This window comes from Netta rufina (genome assembly GCF_964035555.1).
Source record: "Netta rufina genome assembly, chromosome: 5".
Classification (NCBI taxonomy): Eukaryota; Metazoa; Chordata; class Aves; order Anseriformes; family Anatidae; genus Netta; species Netta rufina.
Window position 1 is genome coordinate 47,787,186 of NC_140128.1, and position 16,127 is coordinate 47,803,312.

The 16,127-nt window shown below is 34.1% G+C and overlaps 1 protein-coding gene across 1 annotated transcript in view; it reads right to left on the reverse strand.

Annotated features, from left to right (window-relative positions):
* The window catches only part of EFCAB11 (EF-hand calcium binding domain 11), a gene marked incomplete at both ends in the record, with an annotated part of 59,310 nt that overhangs the window by 38,945 nt on the left and 4,238 nt on the right, over positions 1 to 16,127 (reverse strand). Inside the window, 3 exons of the mRNA XM_084287993.1 lie at positions 11,843 to 11,933; positions 13,303 to 13,380; positions 15,665 to 15,710. Coding sequence (XP_084144119.1) covers positions 11,843 to 11,933; positions 13,303 to 13,380; positions 15,665 to 15,710 — 215 coding nt within the window. The remainder of the gene's footprint in view (positions 1 to 11,842; positions 11,934 to 13,302; positions 13,381 to 15,664; positions 15,711 to 16,127) is intronic.

The window sequence follows — 16,127 nt, forward strand, 5'->3', positions numbered from 1 at the left end:
TCCAACACAAGAAGCCAAGAGGAAAAGAGTAAATAGTTGAGAAAATTCTTTCAAATAAAACTTGAAATGCCCTTTGATTTACACTTTTTTTTTTTTTTTCCAGAGTTGTTAGTTTTTCAATATAGAATTAGTATAAAGAACAAATTATTAGGTTCTTCTACTGGAATAACAGTCACAATGAATAATTCCAGTCATGAAATATTATGTATGTTTATGCATAAATAGATGACCATGCTCCATGTATATTTGCTAACTTAGGGAAAGAATTCACATTACATTTGGCATTGTACTGCATATACCATATTTGTGTTACTCGTGGGAAAAAAGCAGTCGATAAAGACCTACAGAAAGAAGAGAATGTTCTGCCAAGTTTGCTATTTAGAAGTGTGAGACAAACAGTGGAGTATTTATTAGATGAATCAGGAGACACTGTGAGTTACAGTAGACAAGATGAATCAAAACTATCAAGCAAGAAAACACACGTTGTTCATTCCCCCATTTCCTACAATTCTTTGATTTCAAAAGTGATTAACGATACTAGAAGTTTATAAACACGGGACAAAGAAAGACGTATAAAACACAGTAGGCATGGCACTGGTTAACTAGGAATATCCTAAAAATAAAATAAATCCCTAACACAAGGTGGTTATAAGAGGATCATTATTTTTCTTGCTAGCTGTACTTACCAATTACAGAGATCACCGATGCATTTTTCAACAGCAAAACTGCGTTCTACCTGTGGAATTTGGCTTACTTTCAGCAAAGCTCAAAACTTTCCCAGAAAAGAAGACTTCAAATCAAGGAGGACTTGAAATAATTTCTTCATCTGTTTCTGAAGGCTATTTTACAATAGGGAGTGATGCATTACCTTGAGAGGAAGATCTGAATTTGTTCCTCTATGATTTTTGTGGTGCAAGAAATATGACCTTTGTCAGGAATGTACTCCCCTGCTTGCAAAGTGAGCACATATTCTGATGCCTCTACTTACATAATTCTGACAAAGGGCTTTCAATAGGCATTCAATCAAGTAATTGATTGAAACATCGTAACGCTGCAAAATTTTGGTTTTGCTGAAATTGATTTGCAGTTTCCAAATCAATTCTTTCATACTTCCTATGAGATGCAAATATTTAATCAAACTTTGTAAACACAGCATTTTAACTGGAATAAGAGAAAGAAAAAAAAAAAAAACACACTACCCTAACTAGATAGGAAGAATTGGTGAATTCCAGATTATTGGAAGAAATTTGGAATTGGGGAGGGAAAAGAGGAAGGGAATCTCTTCTTCTGAGCTGCCCAACAGCCTTAGGACATTAGGAATGTGCTGCAAAGCTCTAAAGCCTACTGGCACTTTATTATTAACTTGGCAGAAAAGTCCCACAAGAGAAAAAAACAAAAACAAACAAACAAACAAAAAACATTTCCTAAATTGTCAAAATAATTTTTGAGAAGTTCAGTTATTGTTAAACACATGTGAGAATTGGGAGCAGATTGAATACATCTGTAGTACAGATATACATATATACACAGAATATAAATAGCATTTTCCATATCAAGATGAAGAGACTGTGTCATGCCAAGTACACCTAACAGAGGACATAGAGTATTGGTGGTACATCATATGACAAAAGATCCTTCTGCTCATTTTTTCTTGTTTATAACTGGATCCAGCTATAAATGATAATGAAAAGATACCACATCAGGTTACTCAGATGACATGTCACCTGATGATAGAATTGGAAACTGTAAACGTCAACAGCCATGGCTTGGCTGTGAAAACAAATAAATTAATATAATTCAGTTAGAAGAGTCTGTGTACAATGAAGAGAATGAAATTACAGCTGTTGCACAATTCTAAGACACAGAACCTGGATAGTAACAGTTCAAAGTTGAAATGGATCTGTGAGTTTCATGTGGGAAATTGTAACTGTTTGTATTAGTGAAAAGTTCCAAAAGAAGCATGAGAAAATTCCTAGAAAAAAAGTTGCTGTTCTACAGAAACATGGGAATAAAAATAGCCTATCTGACAAATGAACAGTCTCCTGCCCCAGCTCACTGCCTCTCACAGTGGTCATCATCACATTCCAAATAAAAGAAATATTATGGAGTACTTTACCCAATAAAAACAGGCGTGTTTTTTTGTTGTTGCTGTTGTTGCTTTTCCTATACCTGGTTAATAACCAACATAGACAAAGAAAGAAAAATAGGAGAAAAAAAAAAAAAAGTGAATTCTTAGGGGTGAGGTGAGATGAAAGAATTAGAAATGAAAGGATTGAGATTCTACAAACCACTTACCAACAGTGTAAGAAAATGCCATGGAAGGTTATTTTTGCAAAGGAAAATATGATTTAGTGTGACTGTTACCTTTCGTATCACTGCTACAGAACAGAAACACAGCATGAAGAATTCTGAAGCCACATTTTCTGATCAGGTCTGAGAGAAGGAAGTCTAGAGTGGGGCAGTGAAGGCCTTTTTGTAGAAAGCACTTTTCAAACAAAATAGTAACACAAGAGGGTACGTTTCTTCAGGATATGTGTCAGGTAAGTACTGTGAGTGCTCAAGGATGATACTAACAAAGGTTCATAACTGACTAGCATTTTATTGGGAATATCTAAAATTGTTCACAATGAGAGGAAACTGAATCCTCTTGACTCCAATGAATCAGTGGATTGAATAGAGCTTTCTCTGTACTAACTTGCTGGTAATGACACTGAAGTTCTGTGTGAAAGCCACATATACTCTTTCTTATGTTTAGATGCACTGTATTTGTAAGAGAAAAAGCTAGGAAAGGCACACAGACCCCAGACACAGAGAAAGAGATCGTTGAAAGACCTGGTAAGGAAGTTAACAAAATTTGTTATTCAAATTACCAATAAATACATCAACACTCAGAATTTTTACCTGCAGCACACCAGTAAAGCACCCTCAATCATTCTTTTAGCTATTTTGTTCGATTACCAGATAGTCACAATAGACAATCTTTGTTGGGAGAAAAAAACACCATTTACTGTTTTCTTTTTGGCATAGGACACATCGTCCCTATCATAGCTTCAGGCCTGATGCAGACTACTGAGCTCCATGACAATAGTAATCCAACTCCATCTACTGCAGGACAATCTTTTGTTTTGGCACACTAACTTCTTTTTAAGTATGCTCCGTTCTATTCTATGACAGGTGGATACATTTCTGAGCCTTAAGATCATTTTCCAAATCATTAAGAATAGTCAGGTCCATATGTCTGTCCAACTCTATATATGCCACAGTTCTTAAGACTGAAGGTTTTGGATGCTCAAAATGTTCTCATTACCCAGAGAAACAGAGGTCATTTCTCAAAGATGAAGAGAAGAACTCAGGTTCTGGAATTCGTTGTTTCATGTATGTATTACTCAGCAGTAACTCATAAAGTCTCTGGGAAAGAAAGAGTACTTTCATACTAAGTACTTATATACTGCCTGGTATAATGTGACCCTAGACCTTAACCAACTCCCTCAAGTGATACTGTGACTTCTGAGGTTCTCGTGTTGTAGCAGAAATCTTAGAAGCACTGAATCATCTGATCCAAACTTATTGTTGAAAGTAGGGCCTTAGATATTCAGGGCCCTGTGAAGCTGAGCATTCAATATTTCCAGGCAGGGAAATTCCACCACTTCTCTGTAATTTAATCCAGTGTTAATTCTTCACAGCAATGAAGATTTTTTTCCCCTATATTCAGACAGAATTTCCCCTGAAGCAACTTGTACACATTACCTCATGTCATGGTACATCCTCGTTCCATACTGGGGTCTCTTTAATGATTGTATGACTTTTGGTACTGAAGAATCCTCTTCTCTGACATCATCAGCGTACCAAAACACAAGACACAGCACGTGTTCAGGGGTATCTGTAATCTTATTTTTTCAAGGATTCCATGATTAAAAGGTGCTCTTTTTATCAAACTTACTTTAAGAGAATTTGCACAATATACAAAATATTTGGAGGAAAAAAATCAGTGGCTAAATTTTAAACAGAGAAATCACCTTAAACTATTTAATAGGGATTTGCAAAAGCATTATACTTTTTAAGCTTCTGAGGGAAATACTACAACAAGAGAATACAACAGATATCAATCTCATTAAGCAAACAATTCTGTGAATAGTTTAACTTTTGATGCATGATTTCCTGTAGATTTGCATCTTTTGACTGACTGGCTTTAGAGCCTATGATGAAACCTTTGTCTGAGGCTTCTCTGCAGTTAGGCCTTTACTGGGTCTTACTTCCACGTAGACTCTCCAGTTAAGATTCAATATCTCATGTAAATGGCCCTTTCCTCTGCTAGGGACACTCACATTATCTCTTTCTATTTCTTTGTTCCCTTATTTTTATGAATTTTGTGGAAATCCAATTATTTATTTGATCTTGGCTCTTTGTGATATTTTGCTGAAACCAACCTGTAGGTTCCAAAGATATCAGTGAGAGGAGCCCATTGTCATGCTAGCCTTATCAGAAGTCAGTTAAAAACTCACAGAACTTCTTTTAAAGCTGAAACTTGAAGACTTTTATAAACCTTGTCAAATTCAGAAATATAGGGATTGCTGGGAGTCATTTAAATGCTATTATTAATAATTAATATTATTAATATAATTAAATGCCATTATAATTATTAATATTTTACTCTCCATTTAAACAAAACACCAAAGATGAAGTAAAGGGTCACTGTGCAGCTACCTCAGAAACACCACATGATGCCAATTAACATGTGACTAGTTATTAAATCAAGTTTTAACTTAGTCTGTCATACTAAAAACAAGTGTTGTCACCAGGTATTTTTTAAATTTTTTTTTAAGCTTTTTTAGAATTCAATATTACAATATCCTCTTTTTAATTCTGATGCTGATTAGTTTTCTTATAATGCAGCAGAGATTGTAAGAAAAAAAAAAGAACAAAAAAAGAAAACTAAGATAACTGGCTGACAATTTGACACAAGGGCTGTTCTTTTATTATGCTGCAGACAGGCTCATATTTATTTTTTGTCATACTTTTTTTTTATTATTATTATTATAAAGGGACCCTAGACTTTACAAAAACTTCTTTGTTGCAAAGTTGTTGGTATTAATATTAGCTGAAATTGATTTTAAAAAAAAAAATCTGGTTTTCAGTCTGACATCATACAGAATCACACAGAATCACAGATCACACTCGAAATACAAGGTGCCATTTATTTTGGTAAAAATATTTTATTCTCAACTCTGGAGAAAAAAAATAAAATCTACTTTTATTAAAAAGTATGCTCTGAAAGAGCTTAAGGAACATTTTTGCCTATAGTGTAGATGTGTAGCTCGAGTTTAAAATGAACAAGAATAGTTGTAATCTAATAGTTGTTTAGTAGTTTACTTGAAATGAGTTTTTTGGGGTCAGTCTTTTTGCCAGTTTCTACCATCCAATGCAATCAAGCAAACTGAACAAATAGAAGCTACTGCTAAAAGACCTGCTTCACAGTTGAAGGTGAGACAAAAAATATCTGTGCTGCTGCTAACCCAGATGTTACTCCTTCAAAAAAAAAATCAACCTTTGATGTTGTGGATTTGGTCTATTTTATAGCTGACACACTTTAATATTTTTAATTGTGTATCATAGTTTTATCCTATCTGAAAGAAAATGTCTTAAAAGAGAGCCCTGAGGATATTACCAGCTAAGCACTTAGTGTGGCATTAGCACATCTTAATAAGTTGTGGTACCATGGATGTAATATCATAACTGACCACGTGCATATTCCTACTCCACAGCAATGCAATACAATGACTTATTTAAATTTGCTAGTGTAATTGCAAATATTTGTTTGAAAAAGCATAAAAAAGCATAAATTTTTTAATTTATGAAATTATAAAAAAAGCATAATTTAATTTAAATACTATTTTTATTTCACGGATTTTGCTTTAAAAATGTTTTAAAATTTATTTTATGCAGTATTTTTTCTCAAATGAGAAAAAAGTGCGCTGAATTATTCAGAATGAATGAGTGTAAACACAGTATTTTGTATGCTGCACAAAGCACTCACATGCTCAGTCTCAAACCTGCAAAAATTCATGTGTGTGATTATTTCAATTATTTTAGAAGTCCTTGTCTCTTCAGTTATACAGGAAATTCAGTATACAGGAAATTTTACACAAAATTTTCAATGAATTTTCTGAAGGATTAGGAAAATAAACAAACTTGGGTCATGACAGATAAAAATTTTATTCCAAATCTTTGTTAGGATGCCCTGGTGTCATATATATTTGTAGGGAGAGCTCTATACCTTTCAGTAGGTGTGATATTAGTGTATATTGGTACAAAAGGAACACTATGCCCAGTTCCCGCTAGATTTAGCTAGATGGAATTTTAATAGACAAATGATAGGATTAATGAAAAATTTGAATTTACAGCAGTATACTGGGTCTGGCTAGGATGGAATTCATTTATATCATAGCAGCCTCTATGATGCTGTGTTCTGGATTTATGACTAAAACAGTGTTGGCAACGTACCAGTATTTTGGCTACTGCTGAGCAGTGTTTGCCCAGCATCCAGGCTTTCTTTTTCCCACTCTCCCCACCTTGTGAGTAGTCCAGAGGTGGCCAAGAAACTGGGAGAGGGCACAGCTGAGACAGCTGACCCAAAATGACCAAAGGGATATTCTGTACATATGACACGCTCGGCAATAAAACTTTTGGGAAAGAAGGAGGAAGGGGGAATATTTGTGATCATGGTGTTTATCTTCCCAAGTAACCATTATGTGTGCTGAAGCCCAGCTTTTCAGAAGTGGCTAACTCACCTACAGGCAGGAAGTAGTGAATGAATACCTTATTCTGCTCTGCTTGCATGTACAACTTGGCTTCATTTGTTAGTGTCTTTATCTAACCCATCTCACTTTTCCTCCTCTGAGTCTCTCCCCCATCCCACTGTGAGAGGAGTGAGCAACTGACTGAGCAGGCGGGTGCTTAGTTGCTGGTCAGGGTCAACCCACCACGAGCAGCAAAGCTGTTAGGTAATTGGATTACAAAAATAGTAACACATTTATAGATAGGAAAACAAACCAAAATACAGTATTAATAATTAGCAAAAAGATGTGTCTATCAATAGGCATTGTTCAGGATTTTCTACAAAATATTTTCGACCATACATGTTTTCTTGAAAAGTATCAACCCACCAAGGCAGAGCTTGGGACTCATACAGCTTATACTGTGTGTATCATGTCCCTGTGTAATCAATAATCAAACAGGTACTGCCTTGAAAAATGAGAACCCGTGTTAGGATACAGCTTCTCAGTGTAAAACACATTCAATTTCCTTGCAGTATGGAAGGGTAAGCATGCTCTAGTGTTTTAATTAGTCCATTCTCCATTGGTTTAACTGGCCAGCTTAGGCAAATCCCTTTAGACCATTAAAAAAACAACTATTAAAAAAATCTTGTTAACACTGCAACCAACTCATTTCATAATGATCTAACTGGATACAAAGATACAATAAGCTACAACATTGGAAAAGCAGATTTCCACATCCCATTATTAAGGCGAAACTCTATGATGGAGTCATGCAGATCAAATATGGTCCATGAAAAATAGCTGAGAAAAATAATTAAATGAACTGCCTTGTATGAAGTAACTCTCCTAAGATAAGCATTACTTTTCTTTTCGTTACTAGTTACTTACAAAGTGCTATTTTGATGCACACACAGTACTGCTATGCAGTTATTATAAATAGTAGGCTTTACCCTCTACTCTTATGAGTGAGAGATGCAAGACAACATATTCTGATTTATTTCACAGTCCATACCAGCAAGATCCTTGAGCTCCTAAATAAGTACTATAATCTCTAGACCTGCTCTGCCTGAGAAGAAACTCTTTTACTCTTTCCCCCTGAACATCCTTAGTACCTTTCTAGATTAATTGTGAGGATCTCTCTCTTTTTTTTTTTTTTTTTCTTTTCCCCCTTCCTTTGGTTTTATATCTCACAAGAGTGAAAGAGAGTGGATATTAATACAGCTGTTGCATTCTTCTCCACCTCACAAATGCCAGCTAAGGACAGGTAAGAGAATCTGTTGGCTTATTTTTACTTCATGTCTTCCTGGAATGAGACACTAGTTGTAGAAAAACAGTCTTAACTCCAGGCCCTGATAGGAGATAAGATGCTGAGCCAGGTTCTTTCCACTTTGATGTTGAATCTGGCTTACCATCTTGTCTTACCAGTTTTAGGGCAATAGTTAATTATTTGTGGGCATGGGAAAAGCTCTTAACTGCTGATTTGAAAAAAAATGTACATATACAGATATGCATGGGTAGACAAAAAAAAATTGATCTTTTCTATTAGAAATGGCTCTCAGGAGGTAAAGAAAAAGATGTGTAAGATGTGTGTAGGTGACGAAGTGTGATAATATGAAAGGCTGCAAGACAGTTGCTTAAGAAACAAGAACAACAAAGGAATAAACTACTGCAGGCATCACCAGAGCTGGAATGACATTGTACTGTGTACTATGTTTCCACGGCAACTAGCCATAGGAAGATGAATGTTTCATATTCACCGTGCTCTGCAGTACATGTCTATAAATCAAACTTGCATAAAAGAGCATAAGATTTCTTCCGTGGGGTGGCTCTGAAAACCGGGTTATTTTCTCATTATTATATAATTACATGAAAGAAAAACGAGACAATTAGGTCATTTTTTCGTATGGAAAGTACCAATACACACAGAAGTACTAATATACCTCTGGTGTGCCATCCTATCAATCTAAGAGTACAGCAGCATAAAATGCAGATCACAAACGCCTTCATTTCTTCCTTGAGATCTGCTTTATGCTTGCCAGCTTTAAAAGCTGTAGGAGACTTTTCTGTCCACTTTTGTATTTGAGGACATTTTTCATCATTTATAAGCTCACTCACATTCACGTGCGATTGGCTGTCAGCTTATTTCTGTTACCACTTCCATTATCACAGCCTGAGGATTTAGCACACAAATACTGACTTTCTCTAAACAAATGTTACAACTAAGACAAACACTTTCTTAGCAGCCATAATTAATAATGTTGTGTAATTCTAATTCATAATCACATTACTTTTTCTTTTTTTTTTTTTTTTTTTTTTTAAAGAATTCGGATCCTGCTTTAAAAGACATGTTCACTTACACCCAGCAATTTATCACAAATTATTATTGCAAAGGACGTGTCACATTTCATATCCATGTTGCAAAACGGAGAACAACAGCATTATTATATTCTGTGCTACCCATTAAAAAGAGCCCCACCATGAAAGAACAGATCATCACATCATTTACCTCAGAAGGTACTTTTGCAACTCAACAAAGAACGTTGAGTTTTCACGGTACGATGGCATTTCAATCAGGTGCACACCAGGTGCATGATAAGCATTTGAGTGTTTTGTTCAATATAAATGCTGTATTAACACAGAAACAAGAAATATTATACTACTGTAAACCTAAAATTCAGGCAAGGTTAGGGTCAGTTAATAAAATAAACTGAAAATTCAACCACATTTTGTGAAACTTTAGCAACAACTAACTGCAGAATATTACTGACATTTCTAAGAAAACAATACATCAGGAGAAAGAATATCTACATTAAAACTGTTTTATCAGGAAGAGATGAAAATACATTTGGTCATATTCCCATGGAATTAAAAGTAAAAAATAAAAATGCCCACTTACTATAATCAGAAACAATGCCATTTTTTTTTCTTTTATAAAACAGAGCACTTAATACCACCCCATCCTGAAATGCTATTACCAATTCAATACATCTTTATACGTTAATAAAAGAATATGCAGTGTTAAAGTAAAGCAGACGTATTAAGTGTGTATTTCATAGCTCTGTATTCCAGCAAATATAGTGGAGTAACAGATCACAGACTCTGTACTGAGTGTGCAAGGCCTGAGGACTAAAACTTGTCAGACTTGGTCTGAGCTTGCTTGACCTGCCTGAAGCTTTTACTTGATTTATCTCTAACATCAAGTCTTTTAAGAATCAGGCGGCTATGCCTAATTTGTTCTTATGTTTATACAGTATAAACATAGTTTTATAGAGACAGCAGTAACAAGAATTTATTCTATGTAAAATGAAATATTTATGAGTTTAAGATAATGATGTACAGTAGAGAAATACAGACCTGGCTTGATAGCAGAGACCTTCAGAAGTAGGACAGCATATAGAGCAGAAGAATATAGGCCTAGGATGTTAAGATGCAGGGCACAGGCTAACACTGGAGGACCAAGACTATAAACAACTCACCAACAGTCAGTTAAAGAAATGCAGACAAAGGAGCTATACAAAATCAGCTTTACAGATGAGAAAGAGAGCAAAGAATAAGTATCTAAAGCAGGTAATATGTGCCATATCTCATAAACTCAGATACAACATGGGTTTGCAGACCAATGCAAAAAGAGGAAGGTGTAAATTGAGATTTTTTTCTAATACAGTCTTCTTTTTCGTTTTATTTTTCTGAAAATATTAGATTTCTACTAGTAATTATTCTTTGACTAGATTGCTAAGATTTCAATTTATTAACAATAAATTTTTGCTTTGTGTATCAGGTGCATCTCCTTTTAGCCATAACATGATTTTGAGTGATAGAGTTGCTGTACAGGTAAGATAGGAACAAGTACATTGACTCTTCTGACCAATACCTATGCCCAAAATATTTCCTCTGGCTTTCTTTTCATACAGTTTTAACCGAATTGTACAATTTAGGGCAAAAGTCTTAGTTCTGCTTCCCTACATAAAGTTCAAGACACACACCGAGAGTTACAAGAAACATCCAAAAGGGATGTGTATTTTAAAAGAGAATTTAGGATTCCCATTCCAAATTATTGTTCTGAAGAGTTCCATGCAGATATAACCTGTGCAATCCTATGGAAATGTGTATTACACAACACTATTGCACAACTTCTTTCAGGGGTAGCCAAACAAACATGCAAATTTCTGTTTGAAAAAGAAATTTTTCTATTTTTCTTTTTCTGTTTCAAACCTCATCCATAAATATGCAATCACAAGTTGCACTTGCTGGACTGTGTTACTCACTGATTAATATGCTAACATTAGAACTGCTGTTGATTGTGACATGTCTTCTTCTCTAGTTGCATGGTATACTGCAACATTTGTGGTATACTTCTGTTCATTTAATAAATTCATCATGATTATAATTGAAATTCGAAACTGGGAAATTTCATGGAAAACTGCACATAACCTACTTTAACGATGGTCCTCAGCAAGCTACCTGATGCCATGCCTTCAAAAGTGTAGCATATCTTTCAATAGCCGAGTTACTACCAAACAAATCATTCATATCACAAGAAGAAAGTTTTACACTTTGCCATGCAATGTTTTCCAAAACACTTTTGAAATAATGCTAACTTGCAACTGCTGCGGTAAGATCAATTTCTTTTATGATCCACAAATAACTCTCAAACTTTTATCCTTTCACTCCTCAGCCAAATCTTACAAGATACAGATGCACTAGTTTTAACCCTAAATTTTTCAAGAGACAGCTCCTGAATGCAGATTTCCTGATTACAGGAAGAAAATGTAAAAGTAAATAACTTTAGGTTTCTTAAGAAAGTATTCAGGCACCAATTTACTTCCTGTATTTAATGGTATCTATTATTGTATTGTATGTATCATATGTTATTTTTATTTATTCTGTGTTATTTTTATATTAAAATATATTGTATACATTTATAATATTCATTATTAAAGGCATTTACATAGTAATGTGCTGAAGTCTGTTCAGTTGCACAACAAAATCTAATCATTTCAACTTACTGAAACATATATAATAAAAAGACTGCAAGTCAGGAAAAAGGATCTCTCTGTTTTTCTTACCTGAAGGCTTCAGGTATGACGCTTTCAGGTAATTTTGAAGAAACAGAATCGAAGGTTTTCTTGAAGTCTTCAAAAGTTAAAAACCCTCTACCTTTTAAATTAAGATTAGACATGAGAAAAATAATACAAATTAACTTAAAAAAAAAAAAATACAATTATGTTTGCACGGGAGCTAAACAATTTACATTTCTGAAATGATTATACAGTTTAAGTTATTGTACTTGCAAAAAATATTTTAGGATGGCTACATCATATTGATAAGCAGTCTCAGAAAGATTTTATACTCAGAAAGGATTTTAAAATTCCTTTGTGCCAGCGTAAACCCTGTTCAAAAGTACTACCTACAATATCCACAACTCTCTTATTAAAATTTTTTAATTTTAAAATTAGACATTTTGAATTGAAAATTCAGACTGATGAAACTTTGAAAATATGTTCTCTCAAATATGCCAAATCATATTTGAAATCTATTATTTTTGACATGCTAGTCACTATGAGCACTGTGTTTCAAAAAAAAAAAAAAACTTCCATAAAAATTTTCCCCTTCAGTTCAATCCTGCTGAAGCTCCTGAAACATATCAGTGATATCAACTGATCGGTCATGTAGGTTATAAATTCACTTCCAGATCCAACTGGAAAATAAAGTACCTCAAACCATGCTATCACAGATGGTGTGCAGCAGATAGCAAGACAAACAAAAGCACAGTGCTTGAAACAGTTAAGTCCTTTGAAATAACTCACTAAAAATAACACTTCAAAAGCTACTTTCAGTTCACAGCAAAAAGCTGCAGTGAATGCTCATATGATCATCCCAACATCTGATCTGCCATATGTTTCACTTTCACTTGTTTCAAGGGCCATAGTCCTATCTCAGGTCAGGAAGAAACCAGGAAAGGATCATCTCAATATCTATTTGCTCAGAGGCTTTTTTCCTTTTTTCAGTTTGGTGATGGGAAATCCTCTTTGCTGTCTAACAGGAACAAAGAAAAATCACCACATCTACTTCACAAAAAGAACTAGAGGAAATTCATGTTGCCTTGGTTTCCCTTCCTTGATCTATTGGGAAAAGTGAAAAAGATCTACAGCCATCACCAAGGATAGAAATGTCTAAAATATGTGGCATAAATATACGAGGGCAACATATATGAGAGTAACAGAGAAATAACAAGAGGTAGTAACAGCAGGTAGGGAGGGTAAGTGGCTGGAGGTTTCTTTCAACAGCTGGAGGATCTCTGTACAACATAAAAGCCAGAGCTACTAACTAGAATGTTGTAGCCTACTGACCCTGAGTGTTTTTTTTAATAGTAATATCACCATCTTTGTTACTGTGATACTTTTTCCACTTCATGTGGCAACATCCATGACACCTCATCTTAATCTCTTCTTCTTTCCTTCAGATGTTTTGTTTTGCTTTATTATTTTAGAATTAACACTCAAAATGTTTCAAAGAAGAAACTTACTTTGCACATCAAAAGCTGTGAATATTTGCCATGTTTCACTGTTGTATAGTTGTGCAGCTTTCCTTGCACTCATGAGATCTAAAAACTTTTAAAATAATATACCTAGAAAAATGGAAATAAATCTCCTTGAAAAATGTCAGTTTTATTTTTCTCCTTTAAAATATGTATTACTATTGTCTAATAATTAAAATTCATTTTAACAACAAAAATAAATACAATATAAAAATGGAAATAAAAGTCTTCAAAGTTGGCTCATGCAAACACTTCAATGACTTTTAAAATTTCTCATGTATTTTCTGTATTTGACTAGAATGCATCTGTTTATGTCTACTAAGTTCTTGTAATGTCATCTCATCTTTCCTTGAACTGGAAAGAAACATGGACTTTTCTCAGTCCAAACCACTTGCATGCCATGGATAAAGTTCCATAGATGCTGCATAAACAATGTATCTGGCATCATTCCCAGCACTGAGAGAACTCTGAAATAATCAGATATAGATTCCTATGAGAGTCACACTAAAATTGAGCGTAAACATGGATTGTTTATTCCTCCTGTGTACTATATTGAAGTCTTTACTTGTACATTTGTCTTACCCTTTTAATGAATGAAAACTGAAAGAAATTTAAAAAGCAAAGCTACTTTGCAAGTACTGTTTGAATTGACCATTTGTTCTAAAATTGAACTAAAGCATAAAATACAGAAACAAAACGCTGCCCCCCAAACTTTAGGCCTTCTTATGAAATACGCAGATATGTATATATAAAAATTTCTGCAAATACATTTTTTGGGAAACAAAACAACACTTCAGCTCAAAATTCAAACAGTCTAATATTTTTCTTATACCCTTCTAATATATGCTTTATGCTCATTTTTAACTATTAAATTTTCATAAGAAGGTGATATGACTGTGTTCTGCAGGATTTTTTAATTATTTTTTTTTAATCTAATAACATAACAAAAGCTCTGCACTTCTCTTTCTTTTGATTCATTCAGATTCTATTCTTTCTGCAGTGCCTCAAAAGCACAGCTCCTTCAGCTCCACCTGCCGTCTCAATTCAAATCTTAGACTCCAAGCCTGTAGCTTTCTGGTGTTTCTTCCCTTATTTCTTCTTGAAAATTCCTACATTAAGAACTATTATAGTCTCAGTTTCCAGGATTACAAAGACATGCTGATTTCAACTGCTAGGCTCTGTACATGCACAATTTCTTTAATAACAGAGGTTGCCTAAACATACTGAACTTGCCTGCATGAACAGCTTTCCATTCAATTGGATAACTATGGAAGTGAAACCATAAAAAGCAATATGAGATTTCCATCCTTTTTTTTTTTTTCTCTTTCAGAGTAACATACAAGCCCAGAAAATTATAGTATACAATTTTCCTTTTATAGAATGACTCCTATTATAGAGTGCCACCTATTCATTGATCTTGAGAGTTGGCAATTTATGTGCTACTATAGCAGGCTGTAAAGCTATCTCAAACCCACAAAAAGGTCACGTTAACGGAATATTCAAACCATTTAGACATTGACAAATCCATGGTCTATCTTTATGTATTCATTCACTTATTTTGGTTCAGGCATTCATGTGTGGGTTTTATCTTGAAAAAATCCAAGTTAAGCCTTTATCTATTTTTGCTTAAACTAAAAATTTGAAAGTAAGGGTGAAATTTAACGAACATGGGTTTTGGCATCAATACAAAACAGAGACAGAGCTCTCACACCACCCTTCAAATGTATCGATACAAATTCTTGTGGGCCATGTGGTGAATCGGATGAGGGGACTTCTTGATGAAAGCAACCATTTTTTCCACAACTTTTATTTTTTACAAGAATCTGTACAATCTCTAAAATCTCTACAATTTGCCACATGGCCCCACTGATAAGGTTGAGGACCAGGAAAAAAAAAAAAGCAGAACTATATGAATGGGGATGTTGTTACAGAAAGAAACACTTATTGAACTGTGCTGTAAGACTTATTTATTTGCCCAGGTGAACAGTGGAACAGTATCAAAAGAAAAGATTTTTTTTTTTTAAATGAAAATCTTTTTCATTACTTACCAACTCAAACACCAATATTTTAATTGTTTTTCTCTCTCACTGATCTATATAATATTAAGAAATGCTACTTTGAGAAGCAAATGAATTCCAAGTTAAATTTAACACATAAGCACTGAAAATATTCCAAAACTAAATTAAATCCTATAATCCTCTTTAATAGCTATGGTCAGCTCATTTATCATTAATCTACCTCATTTTTTTCAAAACTCTAGGGAGCAAGCATCAGATTTTTATTTTATTTTTTAAAATTTATGAATGAAAAATGAGTGGAGATCATCGACAGATTAGTGTTCTTATATTACCTGAATTTTCTGGTTTCACAGAAGACATTACTGCATCCACCTCCACCTAGAACAGAGAAGATATAACACAGTGGTTTTCTACAGAAGTGATAAATCTGAATGATTCCTGTATGATTTCCATTTTATATGAACAATATGTGACTTCACTAAATGCTCATTTCATAGTAGTACATATTATGTTATCATCTATGCCATTTAAGAAAAGATTTAAAGCTAAGATTTTAAAGCTAAATAACCTGATGAAAACAATCAGACTGACTTTTCAGAACTATATTAGGAACTGACTGAGAGATTACTGGCAAATCTTTGAACAATTTAAGGAACAAAAAGGGAGTGTATATCTAAAAAGGCACAGACCTCCACTTTGGGCTGTATTTATACTGCTTTTTAGCATGACTGTTTTCACAAATCCAAGCTCTTGCATCTATGCTGTTAGAATACCAGCTTGCACATACTTGCAGCA